We start from the raw sequence: 22,431 nt of genomic DNA, 5'->3' as shown, positions 1-22,431 counted from the left end.
TGACAAGGGGGTGAGTACATTATATGTGAATCTTGTTTTGGAAGTGGACTTCTCCTGTAAGTCTGTACAATAAGTACAATTGCAGGGGATTTTTATTAAGTACATATTGTAGTGCAAAATTGATGTATGTCAAATACATTTTAGTATTTTTTTCACTAGGGCTGTCATAATTAGACACATGACATACACTACCAAAAGTTTTTGAACAGGTTTTTAATGTTTTTTAAAGTCTCTTCTGCTCACCAAGCCTGCATTTATTTGATCCGAAGTACTGCAAAAACAGTACAATTTTGAAATATTTGTACTATTTAAAATAACTGTTTTCTATTAAAAATATATTTTAAATGTAATTTATTCCTGTGATTTCAAAGCTGAATTTTTAGCATCATTACTCCAGTCACACGATCCTTCAGAAATCATTCTAATGGTCTGATTTGCTACTCAAAGAACATTTATTATTATTATTATTATTATTATTATGATTATTATTGTTATGTTAAAAACAGCTGAGTATAATTTTTTTCAGCTTTTTTAGATGAATACACCCACCCCGAACCCACCAAAAAATAAATAAATAAAAATAAAAAATACTGACTCCAAGCTTTTAAATGTTACAAAAGCTTTTTATTTCAGGTAAATGCTGATCTTTGGATCTTTCTATTCATCAAAGAATCCTGAAAAATGTTACTCAACTGTTTTAAATATTGATAATAATAATAAAAATGTTATTTGAACAGAAAATCAGCATATTATTATGATTTCTGGAGTAATCACAGTAATAAATAAAATATATTTAAACAGAAAGCGGTTATAGTATAAATATTTCACAATATTACTGCTATATATATTTTTATATATATATATATATATATATATATATATATACATATATTGGATCAAATAAGAGTAGACTTGGTGAGCAGAAGAGAAATCTTAAAAAATAAATAAATAAATGAATAAAATAACATTAAAAACTGTTCGCTTACTGTTCAAAAACTGTCGATGAGTAGTGTACAGTACTTCTGCCTGTGTATTCAAAAAATATTCAGAATTTAGATTTTGTCTTGTTTTAACTCCACCAGAACTGTGTTTGCGAACAAACCGAGCAAAATGGCGTTTTGTTTTTGAAAGTCAATCAAACACAATCCAAACGATCACCATTCACACAAATCCGTGAAAATGACTAAAAACACTGTATTATGCATGCCAGGCCAGTAGATGGTGATGTCACTGTGTAAATAAAGACTACATCTGCTCAAATACCTACAGACTGAACACAGAAGAAGTGTATGTCATCACCGCTTTCACAAATTTGCATTTTTGTAGTGTACATGGAGATAATAAACACTTGCACTTTGAAAACAAGTGCAAGCACCCAAAACAGTACTGTCACGTAAATGCACAGCCAAATCCTATAAAAAGTTTTCTCAATTCAAGTTGAAAATGATGTTGTGTAAACGCCCCATTCAAAGTTGTTAAACGAATTGGTTGAATGAATGATTCAGTGACTCACTCATAACACCAGTGTATTTTTGCACTGAACTTTTGACCTCTGGCATTTCCTTATTCTGGCTGGATATTGACAGTGTTGGCGCTTGTGCAGCTGAGCCTCTGTCAAAATAGATCCAAAATAAATGTGATTATATTGAAGCGAAAATAGGCCTACTCATCACAAATATTATGTTTATATGTGACAAGTAAGACCAGAGTCATAAGATCAGAGTCACAGCTGTTACTCAACTGAACTGAATCAACACTGAGCTGATTTGAGCTGAGAGCTGAACATAGATTCACACACATGTACAGTTATTGCTGACGATGTGCTAAACTCCAAGAGCCATTTGTCATTGTGTGCTAGTTGCTAGGCTTATGTTATGTTATGTTAACCGTTTGAATTTGCTTAAACAAACACCCTGAAGAGATTGATAGTGATATAGTGTGAGATTGCACAACACTTTCTGTCACGTTTAAGGATGCATGGGTTATTTACTGCAATATACAATGTTTCCTAGGATCTTATCGGAGGTTTCATAGTCATGAGACACAAAGTGCTGACTGCTGCTCTTCTGTTTATTTAAAATGCCCACTGTGTTTTAGTTTATGAGGCCTGCATGCTTCGGTAACAAAGCTAAGTGGATATTGAATGCAGCTTTGAAAATGATGTCTGAATTAATCATCAGCCTTTTTCCACCTGAAAACTTTTAATGCTTCCAATAAAAATGTGTCGGATTAACATATACTCACTACAAATTCCTCAGCGATCAATCATACCCACTCAAAATGTGCGTGTGCTTTGCTAAGAGCAGTCTGGCAGTGTTCGTAAGTATGACGAGACCAAGTTCCAGCCACGAGTCTGTCAGGTTTGAACAGACAGGCCTACAGCAAAGACAATGTGAAATCAGCACCTGAAAGTGACTCAGACGATAGACACATATGATCTAAACAGATGTGCTTCAACAGATGTTTTTGAAGTGTAATGCAAAAGTAAAACTTCTTATTTTCAAAAAAAAAAAAAAAAAAAAAACACACATATATATATATATATACACACAGTATATATAAAGAATATATAAATATATTCTTAATAGGTAACAATATATAACAATATATACATACAATTTTGTTTTAACAGGACTAAAGACTGAAGTACACCTTTAATTTCATAATTACTTCTGTTGTCTTTGGAATATAATAAAATGTATGATTAAATGTGCTGACAATCATTTATGGTAATTAAAATATACTTTTCATGTCTGTGTTCAATACTCTGTCATGTATTTGAATATATTTTTAAATGCACATTTGTAATGATGACGTTGCAGTTTGGTATATTTTAAAAATTAACATTAAATCTAATATCCAATAACATACTTAAAATTATAAGAACTTAACATGTGCTTTAGTATGTGCATACGGTTTTTATTAAAAAGTAAGTGCACTTCTGTAAACACAACAAAAGACTTGAAAGCAAAACATTTAATTTGACTTTGAACTTTAAGTGCATTTAAGTGGCCTTTTCATTTCATAAATATTATATTATAAGCAAGTACCATTTTTAAATATACTTTTAAGATTTAAAGCACAATACAAGTGTGCATTTATTACATCAAGCACTCTTTTAAGCAAACAGCAACTGGAGATTTATGTCAGAAGTCATTTTGTGTCCGAAGGCGATATCAACATGGTCAGTCTTGAGGACAAGAGAATATGGTACCAGTGCTCTCAGAAAAAATTGTAAACAGAGACACATGTAAGTGTTTGGGATGAACAGATAAGGCAGGCCATTAGGTCCGTGGACAAAGAATTCTGTTTGTTTCCTGTAGAAAGTGCTGTGTAGTTATTTCTCGTGGCTCCAGGCTACTTCTCGAATATTCATAATGCATACTGATGGACAGGAACAATTAACATCCCAGGCAACTCAAATATATGCACTCTGTATACACAGACATACACAGACACACACAATAAGTGGCTAAGCCACAACATATGCATCCAAACATTATCTAATTTCAGACTTAGACTTGTTTTCATTTGCTTTAATGGATGCTGCATGCCATCTAGACAATTATAAAAAGCATGTGAGTTTGTTGTAGTTAATTTTATTTGGACTGCAGTCTGACCACAGTTATTTCTGAGGATCTTCTTTTACATAACAGAGTTAGCACAGATCCACTGAAGCGGTTTGGAAGTAAATCTTGGTGAAGTTGAGGGGAAACACATTCTTGTCCCTTATTCACTTTTAAAACTAGTGGTTCCATTCAGAACCCAAAAGTGATTTACAGCTGGATATATTAATACGATTTTATAAACATTTCACATTTAATACTAATACATTAAACATTGTTAAAATAAAAAAATAAAAATATATATATTTTTAAAATATACTAACAGTAAGACTTTTAGTGTCTTTAAAGAAGTCTTTTCGGCTCTCTAGTTCTGCATTTAAAATGTTGAAATATGTTTACTATTTAAAACAACTGTTTTCTATTTGAATGTGTTTTACAATGTAATTTATTTCAGTGATTTCAAAGCTGATTTTTTGTATCATTATGCCAGTGACATGATTCTCAGAAATCATTCTAATATTCTGATTTGCAGAAAAAATCTATTATTATTATTATTATCATTAATGATTATTATTATTATTATGTTGAAAACAGCTGAGTAGAATTTTTCAGGTTTCTTTGATGAATAGAAATTTCAGAAGAACAACATTCATCTGAAATAGAAATCTTTTGTAACATTATAAATGTCTTTGTCATCACTTTTGATCAATGTAAAGCATCCTTGCTAAATAAAAGTATTAATTTCTATAATTTATTTCCAATAAATCAATAAATAAAATACTGACAAGCTTTCATATGGTATAGTGTATGTTACAAAAGCTTTTTATTTTACCTAAATGCTGATGTTTGGATATTTCTATTCATCAAAAAATCCTGAAAAAAAGTACTCAGCTGTTTTAAATATTGATAATAATAATAAGAAGAAGAAGAAATGTTTCTTGAACAGCAAATCAGCATATTAGAATGATTTCTGAAGGATCATGTGACACTGAAGACTGGAGTAACGATGTTGAAAATATAGCTTTGATCACAGGAATAAATTACATTTTCTAATATATTCAAATAGAAAAGTTATTTTAAAAAGTAAAAATATTATAAGATCTTTTGTTGAACGTTGGATCAATAAACGCAGGCTTGGTGAGCAGAATGCACTGCTTTAAAAAAATATTAAAAATCAGACATTTTTGAAAATAAGACAATCAGCATTTTCAATTTTGTGCTCTTTGCTTTAACAGCTAAATTGTACGCTATTTCAGTTGATCTCTCCTAATAAGGTATTGAATGACGCGTCACCATTATGTAAATTCTAAACGTAAACTCAGTAAATACACATTATTCTTATCTCATCTATGCGCTGGTCTGTTTGTCAGTAAACAGCGCGTGTGTTATGCAGATCATTCACACGTTTAATAAGTGAGGAGGAACAAAGCTGTCAGATGCTCCTCCTATTTCTTTTCTCACGTCTATTTTATCAGCCACAGGAGGGAAGTCTTATAGTAGTCTTACAATCTTACATTCACAACGAGCGGGTCAACACGTTTCTTACAGTTTTGTTTGGTATCAAACGGAATAAACTCTTTAATCGGAAATTGTTTTGAGCCGCAATCTGTTTCTGGCCAGAACTAAACAGACTAACAACTAAACTAACAACTGTTTATGAATGAAACAAAAGACGTCTACTGAAGAAACGGAAACCAGAAGACCTGGTATATCGACTTCGCTTTTAAATATTATGTTTGGAGTGACTGAAATAATCCATTTATGTTGGTTAGTGAGTGTTGTGGTCGGGAGGAATGGCCAAGCGCAGCAGTGATGGACACTCCGTGGACAGGTGCGTACTGACTTGATTCAATATTGATGCTTTATTGCCATGACAGCGTACCTGTTATGAAATATCTGCAGTGTGATTCAGTTGTCCAGCATAGGAACATCGTAATACACTGTGATAAATAATACATAACACTTAATAAACGCTTAATAAATAAAATCATACAAATAATGCATTCATTTGAGTCTTTAAAGATGTACTTTAGTCTTTAAAAGTCTGAGCCCACACGTGAAAATGCTTGTTTTCTAATTTTAAATAACAAACGAAAACAACTGCGTACAAACTGCATTCTCAGCATAGCAGTTTGAGAGAAAAGTATTTGGTTTGTCCCATTTTTGCTTTAATGGCTTCAACTTTAACTCCACATGTTTGCATAAAACCTGATGATCATGTTCTTTGGCTTGCATCTCATGCTTCAGATGAAACAAGTACATCTCACTGTCTTTTCAGTGGAGTTCACATTGCCAAACTTGCTTATTTTTACTTTTATTTTTATTTTTTAAAGTAGTGACTTAGAATTAGTAAAAAATCCAAATATTTGTGTACTTCCAGGTTTTAATGTAAAAGAAAATCATTTAAAATCCCGTTTGCTCATCACTGTACATTGCATACAAAAATAATTAAAAAATAAAAAATAAAAAATCACCACATACAATATTAAAAGTGAATAAATGTGCCTGTGCTACCTCAAGGAGCTATTTTTGCCTGAGGTGACATAAAAATGTTTGTTGTTTATGCACCGAAATGTGTTAAGGTTTATTCACGCATACCAAATATTTGAATATCTAAATCTGCATCCAAACATATGCACTCTACCAAGAGAGCGGATAGGTTTTCACCTTTTCTGCTATAACAAGCAATGGCAAACTAAATAGCTGTGAGCTAAAATAAAGTCTACGGCTATTTAAAACAGGGGACAATATATGCTGCCAATTTCCTGTTTTTAATATAAAATACATCTGCACAGGAAAAGAAAAAAAAAGTGATAATCGGATGCTTCAGTCATTAAGCAACTATGGGTGGGGTCTGTTGTAGACATTGATTTTAAAGAAATGTTCCTTTTTTTACAGATCCTCAAAGAAAAGGAACTGCGAGTCTTTCACGATAGACAAAGTTTCCATTGCCCGATCCCTGTGCCTGGGCTCAGGGTTCAAGGGCAGGATCATCTGAACATGGTTTCAAACAAGTCATGCGAGAACATCACCAATATTGATGTGAACGGGAATCCGGTGATGAGCACTGTGATGTTCATCGCTGGGGTGGTTGGCAACCTGATAGCTTTGGCTATCCTGGGAGTCCACCAGAAAGAGCGTCGCACCAAGTCCTCAGTCTTCTGCATTCTCGTGACAGGCCTGGCTTTGACAGATCTGCTGGGAACGTGTTTACTCAGTCCGCCGGTTTTCATTTGCTATGCCCAAAGAAAATCCCTGGTGGGTCTTATGGGAAACCGGTGGCTGTGCGGACTCTTCGCCTTCGCCATGACGTTCTTTGGCCTGGCCTCTATGCTCATACTGTGTGCCATGGCGGTGGAGCGATGCCTCGCCATCAGTCACCCGTATTTCTACTCCAAACACGTGCGGCGAAGCTTCGCTAAAATCGTCCTCTTCCTCATCTATCTCTTCACTTTCATGTTCTGCTTGCTGCCATTCTTTGGATACGGACGGCACAAGCAGTACTGCCCCGGCACGTGGTGCTTCATCAAGATGGAGGCGGAAGGAGAGAGTGAGGATGAGGAGAGGAGAACGCTGGTCTTTTCGTTGTCCTATGCCGTGCTCATGGCACTGCTCATCGCCATTGTGTTCTTGTGCAACGGTTCGGTTATCGTCACCCTGTGCCACATGCACCGGAGCCAGCTGACGCGCCGGGGTTCGGTGGTGTCGGCTGGACGAAAGAGGAGGCTGAGCACCTGGTTTGGACAGGGAGAAGAGGAAATGGACCACTTACTACTTCTGGCCTGCATGACCTTCATCTTCGTCATTTGCTCCTTACCTCTGACTGTGAGTATGGAACATTTTCTGTTCTAGTCCAAAGCTAAATCTCTGTTTTCCAGCCTGTTTTCCAGAGACTCATTTTACAGCTGCTCTGGTTCTCTTAATTTTATTGGTCATGTGCTTTCAAAGGGTTCAGATCTTTAATAAAACAGTCCAGACCAGAGTATGCGAGTGGTACAAGTTCTTATTTTCTCTACACTCTTAGAAATAAAGATTCCAAAGGGTGTTTTTGCAGTAATGCCATTGAAGAACCATTTCTGGTTTCCTAAAGAACCTTTTAGTGAACAGTTCCTAAAATAACCATTTTGAAGAACATATTAAAAATCTAAAGAACCTTTTTTGACTATAAAGAAACTTTTCTGCATTTGAAGGGTTCCATGGCTGTTCAAGGTTTTTCATAGAACCACTGATGTCAATAAAGGACCTTTATTTTTAAGAGTGTAGAGTGAATAAACTAGCAGCGTTTTTGGGAAACCTTTCCGTCCCACTTAATATTAGGTGGCTTTACTACACTACTGTACTTACATTTAGAATGAATCATTTGGAACAATGCACATTTTGTGTAAATGTGTGTTTAACATTGTATTTTTAAAAATTGCACTAATTACATCTATAATTAATTTCTGTAATTACAACTCAACCCAAAACATACCCATGCCACCAAACCTGTCCCTGAACTAACCTAACCCGTATCCCACCTCAATAGCAGCAAAAGTGTTTTGCAATACACTATGAACACAAAAAAGTACATTGTACTTATTTTTGATGCAAGTACATAGTAGTTAATATAAAGTGGGACCAATCTTTCTGTCCTTTAAGGCTTTACAGCACCCATAGTCCAGTATTTAAAAACACTTTGCAATAAAGCTTTTATTTCAAAAAACTCAATAGAGCTTTATAGGCAGTGCTAGTTTTTTACTTTTTCAATTCAAACAACATCAGGTTGGTTAAAAGGTGAGAAAACGGAGTTTTGTTGAATCAACTGAATCATTTGCTCACCAAACGATTCATTGTTTAGAAGCACTGCCGCTGGTTAAAACGGTGTAAATGCAACAAAAACACAACCCAAACATGTATAATTATACCTTTTACAAACCGATTACAAATGCTTTTATTACATTAAAATCTAATTCAAATAAAGAACTAAATCTTTTGGTTAAAAACCATTGTCACTCTTCCATCGGTTTACCAGATCAGTGGCATCTGAATGTTTTAAAACCATCAAAGTTCAAAACTGACATGACAAAGCCTCATTTCCTGAAACTATGTGACTTGGCAATTCTGAAACAAACTCCGAAACACAAATTTAAAACAAAAGACTTGTAAATATTTTGAAGCATCATGAAGCATTGTTTCGAAAACGCCCATCACTACAAAAGGCATTCTTCTATGAGGACACGTCAAGATAGAATAAGCAATTGTTAAAAGAATTACCATTATTGTCAAATTCCAACGCATACCCAATATTTATAAACAACCATTACCATGCACAGACTCTCTTCATGACCAGTCATAAGGGTCAGTTTTTTGAAATTGAGATTTATAAATCATCTGAAAGCTGAATAAATAAACTTTTCATTGATGTATGGTTGGTTAGGATAGAACAATATTTGGCAGAGACACGACTATTTGAAAATCTGGAATCTGAGGGTGCAAACAATCAAAATATTGAGACAATCACCTTGAAAGTTGCCCAAATGAAGTTTTTGGCAATCCATATAACTAATCAAAAATGAAGTTTTGATATATTAATGGTAGGAAATTTTCAAAATATCTTCATGGAACAGGATATTTAATGCTTTTTGGCATAAAAGAAGAAAACAATCATTTTGACTCATACAATGTTTTGTTGGCTATTGCAACAAATATACCCATGCTGCTTATGACTGGTTTTGTTGTCCAGAGTCACATATTCTAACACACATCATGGAAAATGTCGTTTTGTTTTTTTTTTAAGCTTGTTTTCAAAAAAAACATTTTCAGTGACCTTTCAATGAGTCACTTTGCTGATGACTTTGAGTTGGTGTTACCGTTCAGCCAATTTATTTAAGTCAACCAGATGCAAATTGCATGGATAATCATTGTATTTATGTCACTGCTCATTTGCATAAATTTAACTTTAATCAACTTTATCACATCACCAACAGTCACCAACAGCGCCTCATTCAGATTATGAAGTCTGGTGTCCTTGTTACATATCCCTGTCCGTGTGAATGCACTTTCCCAGCCCTTGTCATCTTTTTAAATGGATGCGGTAGATTGGAAATAGCCATGCTTGAAGTATAATTGCTTTTAAAACAAATGATTCTGCTTTAAAAGGTCATGTAGGCTATCTTTTGCAATTTAGTGGCAAATTATTCACAGTTGTTTAGTCTAAGCTCTTAGAGTTTAAGATCTCCATAAGAAACCAAATCTTTTACCTTTAAATTGCCTCATGCTAACACTACTACTAATCATTAATTTTATGTGACTAAAAAAGAAGTCTGTATTTCACAAATCAACCAGCTGCAGTGAAACATATCACGTATTTACCTTCTATAACCCATTCATTGAGTTAAAGGTGAGGTTTTGTTGTAGTCTTTGAGTCGCCTGTAGCAATTACTGGGCGTGTACGTGCTGCGGGGGAGCTGGGACATGTATGACATAACAGAAGCTATTATTTTTGGATTGTATTCCCAAATGCCAGTTGATAGTCATAGTTGGCTTTTAATTTAGATGCACGTTTCAAACTTGACAACCCTGGCAGACTGGATTAGACTAACCGTTTTTTTTCTCTATGCCAGTTTAAAATAGATTAGTAGTGTTTTCTGAGTAGACAAGTTCAGGTTTGTTTTTGCACATAGTAAAATCATTTTCGCTATGTCATTTTAAGTATAATACCCTAATTATATGTTGTTTATTAAGTGATGCTTGCTCATATTTGCATTAGGATTTACAAAGATTTTCTTAGAAACCCTCTAAAGAAAGTTATAACTAATGTTGTCAAACAATGCTCAGAGAATATTAATAAATATGCCCCGGGGGGGAGGGGTTGGATTTGTGTCATCACAAAACCTTTTGGCATTAAAGATTTTTTAGGATTACTAAAGACACACAATTAAAAATTTGCAATGAAAAAGCATGGGCATGTTTGCGGCTGACCTTATTGCTTTTGTAAAAGTTTTCGTTTTAGACGCAAAATTTATGGTAGGGGAGTATTTAAATAATTAGATAATACTTAAAAATGTGCCAATATTTAATGGCCACAAAAACACTTTGTACTTGATATGGCTAATTTGGGCTGCTCTTGGTAGATTGCGTTGGTCATTATGGAATTGCGCTGGTTGCGACTGTTTTCTTTCCTTTTGTGCATTGTCAGCAAATCACTCGCAGAACTTTCCACTCCCATCGGCACTTCTATGGGATTACAGTCTCAAGATAATTTGTCCCGTTTAGTACATGTGGCCCTAATGCATTAAATTGACAGCCCACTTTAAACTCCCATTCTCTTGTATTTTGCATCTTTGTCGTGACCTCCCAGCCGTTTTGTAGACATCAGCATACACTCTCTGCAGTGTATTGAAAGATGACAGATGACACTAATGGTATTCCTTTTGTGTCATGAGATGCTCTGTTTGTCGCCTGGAAATAAACACTAGATACTTTATCCAAAGCAAATAGTTTACACAACCAGACCATTGTGATTTTCTTTCCATACACACAGACTCAGAATGACATGTATTTGCACCCACCCAAATGTCATATATAACCTCTGTCACATTAAACGGCGGGGCACGTCTCCATTCAGAACAAGCACAGGGTAGAGCTGGACATTTCCTGTTAGAGAGGCTGCATGCAGAAGGAGATAAAAGAAGGAAGGAACTGTGTCACAATATCGGATAAAACCTGTTTTTTATATTTTGCTGATTTAGATAAGGACCAATGTATATGGGTGTATGTGTATCTCTGACCACATTTCAAGGAATATTATTAAACCTGCATAAGAGGGAGTTTTTCAGCTGCGGACACTTCAGGGGTTGATTGTCATTAAAGCTAAAAGATTTCAACTTTTTTTTTTTTCAAATTGCTACATGAAGCTGCATAAATCATTTATTGGTCCCACTTTATATTAGGTGGCCTTAACTACTATGTACTTACATTTAAATTAAACATTTATGAAACATTTTGTACAATGCACTTATTGTGTACATACATGTTTTTACATTGTACTTATATTTTAAAAAATACCTGCATGTAATTATATCTGTAATTAATTTCTATAATTACATTATTAATACCACTGACTTGTCCCTTAAACCTATAACCCACTCTTAAACCTACCCATACCACCAAACCTGTCCCTAACCTTACGTGTATCCCATGTCAATAGCACCAAAAGTACATTGTACTTATTTTTTATGTAAGTACATAATAGTTAAGGCCACCTAATATAAGGTGGGACCTTTTTTTTTTTTTTTTTTTTTTTTTTTGACATGATTTCATCTTTTGTTTTTGCATTGTTTTCTGCTAAGGCCCTAACTGTAAATCTAGAATTATGAAAATAATTAAAAAATCAATTTCCCCATTTTTAAAGGTTGATAATCTGTAATGATAAAAACATCTTAAGTATTTACAGAGTGAAAAAAACCTACCATAAAACTATAGCTGCCCCTCATTTGTGGCATCATTTCTCTCTCTCTCTGTCTCTCTCTCTCTCTCTCTCTATACATACTGAATTTTCAGTATCATTTTCAGTACTTCATTCTTCAGTGTCACATGATCTTTCAGAAATTCTAATTCTTCATTCTAATATGTTGATTGTTGGAAACAGTTGTGCTGCTTAATTATTATTATTATTATTATTATTATTTTTTTATTTTTTGGAACCTGTGAAACTTTTTTCAGAATTCTTTGATAAATAAAACGTTAAAAAGAACAGCATTTATTTAAAAAAGAAATCTTTTGTAACAATATACACTACCTTTCAAAGGAGTAATTTTTTTCTTTCTTTGTTTGAAAGAAATGAATCCTTTTATTCAGCAAGGATGTGTTAAACTGATAAAAAGTGGTAGTAAAGACCTATATTGTTAAAAAAGATTTCTATTTTGAATAAATTCTGTTCTTTTTAACATTCTAATCATCAAAGAATTTTCAGAAAATTATCATAGGTTCCAAAAAATATTAAGAAGCACATCTGTTTCCAACATTGATAATAAATTTGCATATTAGAATGATTTCTGAAGGATCACATGATCACTTTTTTGTATTTTTGATCAAATAAACTTTGATGAGCATAAGAGACGTCTTTAAAAAACATTAAAAATTGTACTAATCCCAAACTTTTGAATGGCGTTGTATATATGTGTCATTTCCAAATAAGTGTGAAAAAACTCATTGTATCTATTTAGTTGGATATATGAAAGTCTAGCTATAAAATTAGCTGTATCAAATCATATGAACATTTGTTTTACTGTTTAAAATGTCATTTCAATTTCCAAAGAAAGTGTTGAACATTGTTAGTAGATAACTTAAACAAGTAAAAGTGTGAAGAGTGTGTTTTGTTTATTTTCTAAAAGTGCAAAAGGTCCCACAGTAGAAGAAACCCCCATTGGTGTCTGTACTATTAGCAGTTTTCACAATAATCTAGTTGTGGCACTGGGCATTTGCCAAAGCTTGTGATATCTACCGCAGCACACAGGGTAGGAAATGACACGCTGCCTTTGATCACTCTGTCATCTGAATTTAATTTATTGCGCGACTGCTGTCAGACCTAAATGTTTGCTCAGTAAAGGTACAGTAGACCTTGAATTTCATGTACATGCAATATTTCAGCACTGTTAGTTCATTGTAACTGTAATCCGCACCTGTTTATAAGGTTTAGGCTCATATATGTTTTTTTTTCTTCTTTTATCATTACAGCTATTGCACTCATCAGTCTTATTGCATTACTGCGTGACTCATTATTGTGTGCAGAAATGTCACAAAGTTAAACAGACGAACTGTGTTTGTTTGAGTTCTCTTTGACCTTCATCCAGTGTACTTTTAAAACCCCAGTAGAGGCCTGAAATTTTTGGTTCTGGCTGAGTAATGGTACATTTTATTATACAGAGGTACTTTCCTTTTATGAGTAAAGAATTCATTTTGATTTTATTAAATATAAGGCCATGTGCTCAATCTGTCCTTCTTGAACCGTGTACAGTCGGACCTGCTCAAAACGTGTCTGTGAGCACATTGTTATGACTGTTTTTGGGTATGGCACAAGTGAGCTTGTCAGTGAACATTCATTTTTGCTATCTTAAAAGAAACGAGAATACTTTTCAATAACAGTACATAGTTAATAATGTACTAATACCTAAATTAAATATTAGTTTAACATGATCTAATGATGAGTCAAGGCATGTACTAATCAAGAACAAACCTCAGCTATGACATATGAATTCATTTGTGTAAACTTCCCCTAAAATGTTAATTGATACATTATCTAACAAACATGTAGTTAAGGGGAATGTTATTCTCACATGAATTCATATAATTCCTGATTAGCACATGCCTTAACTCATCATTGGTTCATAATAAAGTAATATTTAATCTAGGTATTAGTACATGATTATTCACACACTGTTACTGTAAGGTGCTACAAAGGAAAAGCCAATGAAATAACAATGTATCAAACTTTTACAATTACTTTTACAAATACTGTCAATCATGTGCATTAAGACTAGAAACACGTAAAGTAAGCTGAATCGATTTTAATGTCATGCTGACCTTAAAGAAAAATTCCAGGTAAGCTGAATTGACAGCACTTGAGGCAAAATGTTGATTACCACAAAAATCTTTTTTCACGGGCCCTCTTTGGGTTACAGTTACACACTTACTAGTTTTCCTCCTAAGTTTCAAATTTAAGCTTCTGAACATCTGCAAACAAAGCACTGTTTCCATTTCATGTGTTTAAGAGAACAAAACCATCACTTGCTGGAAAACTGCCACAAAGTATCAATAATAAAAAAAAATTTGCTGCAACTGCAGAGGCCACTGTGGCTCTTTTTTCCCACATAAAAAATTACTTGCGCCTCAAAACAAACGAAGCACAGAGACAAATTCTGTCATGTTATCTTGCATTTGGAGGCAGATATTTGATGTTTAGGAATACGGTTGGGCCGACAGACGATACCATCATCCATTGCAGATTGAGCCGACATCGTGATTCCTCCTGCCACCCGCAGAATCTGAATACTGTGCTCGGAAATACTCCTACGGAACCCCTAAAGGGAATAAATATGAGATAGGAGGAAAAAATAGATTTCAATACTTTCTCTTGCAATTACATTGTAATTATATTACAGTAATTATACTGTATATACAGTTGAGGTCAAAAGTTTACATACTGTACACCTTGCAGAATCTGCAAAATGTTAATTGCTTTACCAAAATAAGAGGGATCATACAAAATGCATCTTATTTTTAATAAGATATTTCACATAAAAGACGTTTACATATAGTCCACAAGAGAAAATAATTGAAAAAATACATTTAAAAAAAATGACCCCATTCCAAAATTTGCATACACTTGATTCTTAATACTGTGTTGTTACCTGAATGATCCACAGCTGTGTTTTTTTGTTTAGTACTAGTTGTTCACGAGTCCCTTGTTTGTCCTGAACAGTTAAGCTGCCTTCAGGTCCCACAAATTCTTTGGTTTTTCAGCATTTTTGTGTATTTAAAATGCTGTGACTATGTTTTTGAGACAGCTGAGGGACTCATATGCAACTATTGCAGAAGGTTCAAACACTCACTGATGCTCCAGAAGGAAAAACCATGCATAAAGAGCCAGGGGTGTAAACTTTTGAACAGAATAAAGATGCATACATTTTTCCTATTTTGCCTAAATATCTTTTTTTTTTTTTTTTTTTCATTTAGTACTGCCCTTTAGAAACTACAGAAGAAACTTACCTGCTTCCCAGAGGACAAAATAAGTTATTTACCCTGATGCTGAAATTCAAAAAGTTTTCACCCCCCCAGCTCTTAATGCATGGTTTTTCCTTCTGGAGCATCAGTGAGCATTTGAACCTTCTGTAATAGTTGCATTTGAGTCCCTCAGTTGTGCTCAGTGTGAAAAGATGGATCTCAAAAACATACAGTCATTGTTGGAAAGGGCTCAAATACACAAAAATGCTGAAAAACCAAAGAATTTGTGGGACCTGAAGGATTTTTCTGAAGAACAGCAGACAGTTTAACTGTTCAGGACAAACAAGGGGCTCATGAACAACTATCACGTAATAAAAAAAACAGCTGTGGATCATTCAGGTAACAACACATTATTAAGAATCAAGCATATGTAAGCTTTTGAACGGGGTCATTTTTATAAATCCAGCTATTATTTTCTCTTGTGGACTGTATGTAAACGTCTTTTATGTGAAATATCTTATTCAGGTCAGTACTAAATAAAAAATAACATGCATTTTGTATGATTCCTCTTATTTTGCTAAAATAATTAACGTTAACAGGTGTATGTAAACTTTTGACCTCAACTGTAAATTGAATTTCCATGTAGTAAAGACAACAAAGACAAGTGGTAATTATGTTTTGTATTAATCAACATTATCCCTCAAGTGCTGTCATTTGTCCTGTCAATAACTTGTATTGAACCAGGAATATTCAACAGGCATCAAAATTAAGTCTATACTTTTAACAGGTTTAGTGTGATTGTATAAATGACAGGAATGTCTTTAGAGCTGAGATAATGCTTTGTAACCCTTTTAATACGTTTTTAACCCCATTAATGTAAGTGCTTTTTGAAAACTCAAAGCTTCACATTTGTGCTTTTACATCCTCCAAAAAACCACCACATTCACTTCCCTTGTAATAACTGTTACAAAGCAAATGAGGGATGAGCCAAAATAAATGTAATTAGTTTTTCAGCATTTTATTGGTTATCAGCAAAATGCTGATGATTGAGCTTATCTTGTACTGAACCATGAATATTTCTTATAATATGATTTTGCTGTGGTTTGCATTCTTGACCTGTTTGCTGTTTTTGGACATATGTTGTCGAAGCATTTAAAGTGATGGATTATAAACGCCCCACTTTTCCTAATTAGTCATTTGCATCTTTAAACCATCCTTGAATTCTTCTCGACTCTTGATTATCTGAGCTGAAGGAAGTAAAGGCCACCGTGAAAGCACTGATCAATACTGAGATCAATAGTGAGTTAAGCTTGTACATTACCGAGTCTCCAGAGGTGCTGACCTGGAGTCAGTAAAGAACACGATGATACCTGAGACTCGCTGCAGTAACCTCTGAAACTAACTGAGGAATCAAAATCAAATAAGGTCAGCATGTCTATGCAGACCAGATAGGCTCATGTGAAACCCACATTATCATGGTTATTCATGGATCGCAGATATTCAACCAGGCCTGAGACAGAACATTGAGTACAAGCCCAGTGATAAATTACACACTTTGTCAAGATTATTGATTGAAACCTTTGAAGGAAAGGTGACCCAAACATAATACTCATGTCTCCTTTGGGAAAAGGTCTAGATTTAATAGCCAAACCAACTTTTGGATTACTTTGTAAGCACTGTTGTTGCTTTTTATCCAAAAATAATTCTCTCTCTCAAGCTCTTGGAAAGGTATTCATAAATCCTCATGTATTTGGGAGTGCCCATTTTCCACAGGAAGCTTTTGATTGCAGTTTGGGTTATGTAAGTAACTTATGGAGGGAGTTTGATGAAAAGCGGAGTGCCTTTTTGCTCTGGCCAATAATGCCGTCAAGACAGATTTATGCATCACTGGTTTTCATTGCACCAAAACTCATAAAATGCAGATAGGCGATGAGAAATGAATACTGTTGCATGGCTGAATTTGTCTGGGCTTTCCTGTTTGTCTCTTCAAGTCTTCAAACCAGCCATTTTCATAATAATCAATTATTAAAATACCAACGGTATTAGTTACCATGAGCTCATCTGACTCCCTTTGGTCTGAGGGATATATCAGGATGAGCTGTTCATTAGCGATAAACTATAATTACAGCCCTAATTAGACAAGGAGAAACAAGATGTCTTCAGATCTCACACTGTAAAAAGTGAAGTTGGACATTCTTTGTTAAAGCTGTGATTTAGAAATCCACATTTTGTTTTGTTTTGTTCTTTTCTTTTCTTAATTACCTTGTTAACTTCAAGGTCGAGCTGTAATATTTTCATTTGAATTTAGTTTATAGAGTGTGTTATTCAGAAGGTATAAATATTTTGAGATCATGCACTCCAGACAAATGTCTTTTTAGGTAGAGTGGGCCATCCCTGAAACAATGTATTATATAATATCATATCATATAATATCATAAAAAGTACTAGGGAAGTATAGTGATATATATTAGTTAAAAGTTTACCCAACCATAGTGCAACCATTTACTGTAATTATACCAGCTGGTCTAGTAAAGTAGGCCATCATCTCTGATTTATTACAAATGATCCTGTATTTTAATTAGAAATTATACAATTTTATTTATTTTGTGTATCTTTATTAACACATATTTTAACAAACAACCATATTTAACAACATGCCTAAAAAACCCCAAAAAACATTCACTCAATTCATGTTTAAATTCAAAACAACTAAAAAAGTGACATGTTGTGTTAACATTAAATTTCATGAAATCTAACTAAATATTGATAAGAACTCTACAACATATTAAAAATGTAACTACAAGCAAACATAATGAACAACATACCTAACAACTTATTCAACTTTAAATGTTAAATTATACTAAGTGACAACTTAGATATTTGAGTTGAATCAACTTAAAATTTTAAGGCAGCTGGGTTACTTACCCATCTGTTATCAAACACAAATATCTAAGTTGTTACTTAGTACAACTTGACATTTCAAGTTGACTAAACTTATTTTAGTTGACTGAACTTAAAATTTTAAGGCAGCAAGGTAACAAATTATTTTAAGCTGACTCAACAAATTGTTTTTTATTTTTTACAGTGTAGACTAACAAAAAACTTGAGTGTGCAGATGAAAAAACAAGGAACATTTCAAATGTATTTTTGTCTGTTTACTTCAACTTTCGTTTTTTATTTTTTATTTTAAAGCTTTTTACTCTGCAGCTACGTTTTGTTCTTTTCCTTTTTCATTTCAGATTCAACTTCAAGCCTTGCCTTCCTTTTATATTTAAACAAAAAACATATATAAAAACTTATGTAAAATTGTAAATACAAAACATGTCTTAATATAATCAACTTGGCAAGTATGGTGTTATATTGGTTAAAAGTTTTATCCTATATGCCTTAAGTGACTTTCCTTAATAAAATAAAAGCAATGATTTTTTTTAATGTCATTTACTTTATTATTTCTTAACTGAACTTGATGATTTAAAACATGCAAATCCTATGTAAATTTCTTCTGTTTAGATTGAAAACATTTGTTATTATGAGCTTTATCCCAAGTTTCCTCTGAGAAATGTTCTTTACATGTCTGAAAGGAAAATGTTAAATAGTCAAACACAGCAACCATAATTATTCATGCCCCTTTGCATGCTGGGTAAAGGGAAGTGAAAGTCAAAACCACAAAACCATGTTTCAGTGCAAACTTGTTTGAACGCAAACAAAAGCATTAATCCAACTCACCGGCTATGTGTTCCTGAACGTTGGAAGTTCTAGGAACTTCATTTACATTTACATGTTCCTGTACATTTACATGTTTTTTCAAACATTTACTGGATGAAGTACTTATTTACAGTATGAAAGATGCTCCATGTAAAAGAATCAAACCTCAACATCAGCTCATGATTAACGGTCATATTGTCAAAAGATGTGTTTCCTGTCCTACCCTGCTGAAAGAATCACAAAGTGAACATTATTGTACTCTAAATGCTTGTGATTTTCAAATATTGTGGCTTGTGGTGTTGTGGCTTAATGACTGAATGCTCTAAAGTCTTGAAGGATGAGTCTCGAAGGCTTCATAAAGTGTTTTCAGTTACTGCTGAACCCAGAGCCAACCAAACATATGATCATCTCCAGATCACTTGAGTATCTATAAATTTGCTTTGATGAGACTTATTTTGTTAGTTGACACCAGAGACCTGAGTCTTCAGTGATGCCAGAGACCCTAACATTTAGTTTCTTTGCAAAGAAAAGCTATGAATGTATACAGTTATGTTATTGCTTAAGTACGAAATTAAGACATTCAAGTGGCTTAACGGATAAACGAATTTTAGAAGTGCATCAGTGGTAAAGTTAATAGCAACAAAGAGGAACATTTGGTTAGCTAAATATTATTAGTGTTTGAAACCCCCTAAGGCCATTCGGAGTGTGAGTTTCACAGTACACAGGAAAAAGCAGGTCTGTAGCCTTATCTTGGACAAAGGTCATGAGCTGACTCTCATTGTAATTCAAATGATTTATCAAATTAAAAATCTGAGTCTATAGCCAGCAGCCTTGTATACCTACAACAGACTTTCCAAATTTATGATCTCTTGTAGCATTGCACCAGCTGTTGTTACAAACCACAACAAAAAAATTGAATAATGTGTGCTTGCTGTCTTATGCAAACATGTTTCTCATGAATTTTGATGGAGTGATCTCAAATGTTAGATATTTGTCTTGGATTCTGTGAGGAGGATTAATTCATTTATTTTTTTAGATGTGTTTTTGTTTAGTACTCTTTGTGTGGTATGCTTGACCTCATGACATGCTCTGTAAGAACACGAACCCAGGAAAGAGTACCGTGTGCTGTTCAAAAATTGTTTTTATCTCTCGGGAGTTGAAACATTTGTCTTTTTGTTTTTCTTGTTTACATGAATAATCATTTATGATTTAAAATATAAAGACCTAAAATATAAATGATATATTTGAATGGTTTATGATGTTCAGCCCTACTTTTATCTGAAATACTGCCTATAGCTCAGTACTCCCTGATCTTTATCAAGATGCTGTTTTTCTTTTTCTCTTAGAATGACAGTCTCAGCATTTTGTAGAAACAAAAATAGCCATGAGAAACCATACTGAGATAGGCTGTGGATTTTTTTAACATTTTCAAAGGCGATAACATTAGGGGAAATCCATTTGGTACTCAGATTGAAGTTTTATCTTTTTTATACCAATACTATTGTCCTGCAAGATGGTATAGATTTCTTTTTAAATTACTTAAACGTTTTACTCCCTCAGATTGTTTTACTTTGCATTGTACCATGTCTTACCACAAACAGTTTCTGTTGGCAGAGCTTTCATCTGTTTTGGCTAACAACTGACTAACAGAGAAAGTAACATGAGAAACGTACACTGAGGTACCACAACATTAAAACCACCTGCTCAATATCCTCCTCGTGCCAAAACAGCTTTGATGTGTCCAGGCGTGGACTCCAAGATCTCTGAACATGTCCAGTGATCTGCAGCACTGAGACATTAGCAGCAGATCTTTTAAGTCCTGCAAGTTGCGAGGTGGGGCCTTCGTGGATCAGATTTGTTGGTCTAGCACAGGGATGCCCAGATTTGGTCCACATAAATAAATAACAGAACTAGGGTTGGGCCCATGGGCCAGTAAACGATGCCATCGTCCATCGCCGATAGCTGATAGACATCACGATGTTGAGGCGACATCATGATTCCCCCGCCCCCATTTCCCCCGCAATCCGCCGCATCCCAATACTGTGTTCGGGAATAAAATGACTTGTTCTACGGAACCCCTAAAGGGAATAAATATGAGATGGTAGGAAATATATATTTATAACGTTGGGTAGTTATACTGTATTTAAATTGCGGGCATCAATAATTAATTTAATTTAGCTTACTGGTGGAGAGGAGACAAAGTGATGAAGCCAATCAGTATATGGGGAAGGTTGGGAGGCCATGATGGTCAGAGGCCAATGGGCAAATGTGGCCAGGAATGCCGATGTCACACCTCTACTCTTTTTGAAAGACATCCTGGGATTTTTTATGACCACAGAGAGTCAGGAACTCGGTTTAACTCATCCAAAGGACAGTGCTTTTTCACAGTATAGTGTCCCCATCACTATACTGGGGTACTAGAACCCACACTGGCCACAGGTTAAGCACTCCCTTGCTGGCCTCACTAGTGCCTCTTCCAGCAGCAACCTAGTTTTTCCAGGAGGTCTCCCATCCAGGTACTGACCAGTAGGGCTGCACAATTCATTGAATTTATAATTGTAATTACAATTACAGATGCCACAATTATGTAATCGTTCAAAAGCACAATTACAAAAAAAAAAAACAAACAAACAAAAAATCATTATTACATTATTATTCTGCTTTCTTAAGATGTGTGTGTGTGTGTGTGTCTGTATGTGTGAGAAAGAGTGTGTGTATTTTTCCTACAGATCTTAAGGTTTTTTCTCATTGTTTTAAATTTTAAATTTTTACTTTTTTATATTTAAACTATATATATATAAAATGTGGCAGTTGCTTCAAACTATGGTATAAAGCTGTTTAAAACATCATTCAGTGTAAACTGTGATAATCGTAATTAATGAATCACAATTACAATTTCAAAGGAATAATAAACAGTTATGATTTTTGTCATAATAGTGCAGCCTTACTGACCAGGCTCAACCCCGCTTAGCTTCATTGGGTGACCAGTCTTGGGCTACAGGGTGATATGGCTGCCGAAATCGCTTTTTACTTTCACTTTCGAGTTTTGCGATCAAACGTGCTCTCTATATAGTACTTACGGCAGTACTTACTAGGGGTGGAACGGTTCAACTTACTCACGGTTCAGTTTGTAAATGTAGAATAGCATTGCATATTTTACTGTACTAAATTAAATATTAATCTTTATTAAAGTTACCAAAGCTATTCAATCAAGAGCAGTGAGTGATTTTCTTGTTGTTTCTGTACGATTAATATTAAGTGCTGTCACTTTAAGAAAATGCACTGATCCAGTGAATTGATAGAGTACATTCAGCCGGCTATTTCTGTTATAGGATTCCAAGACGGGCATTTTGGCGATTTTTGTGTAAATTTGTCCATTCAAACACAGTACTTCAGAGAGTTTAATATTTGTGTGGGTTTGTGTGCCTCGAATGAGCGCACGCACAAATCTTCTCAC

The 22,431-nt window shown here is 34.2% G+C and overlaps 1 protein-coding gene across 1 annotated transcript in view; it reads left to right on the top strand.

The window, feature by feature from the left end:
- Positions 1–5,042: 5,042 nt before the first annotated feature.
- The window catches only part of ptgir (prostaglandin I2 receptor), a 41,390-nt gene continuing 24,001 nt past the window's right edge, over positions 5,043–22,431 (top strand). Inside the window, exons 1-2 of the mRNA XM_051129615.1 lie at positions 5,043–5,397; positions 6,465–7,391. Of these exons, the coding sequence (XP_050985572.1) occupies positions 6,567–7,391 (825 nt within the window). The 5' untranslated portion in view covers positions 5,043–5,397; positions 6,465–6,566. The remainder of the gene's footprint in view (positions 5,398–6,464; positions 7,392–22,431) is intronic.

The sequence above is a fragment of the Labeo rohita genome, chromosome 15, assembly GCF_022985175.1.
Source record: "Labeo rohita strain BAU-BD-2019 chromosome 15, IGBB_LRoh.1.0, whole genome shotgun sequence".
NCBI lineage: Eukaryota > Metazoa > Chordata > Actinopteri > Cypriniformes > Cyprinidae > Labeo > Labeo rohita.
The sequence above is the reverse complement of the archived record's forward strand: the minus strand, read 5'-3'. Positions and strand labels throughout refer to the sequence as shown.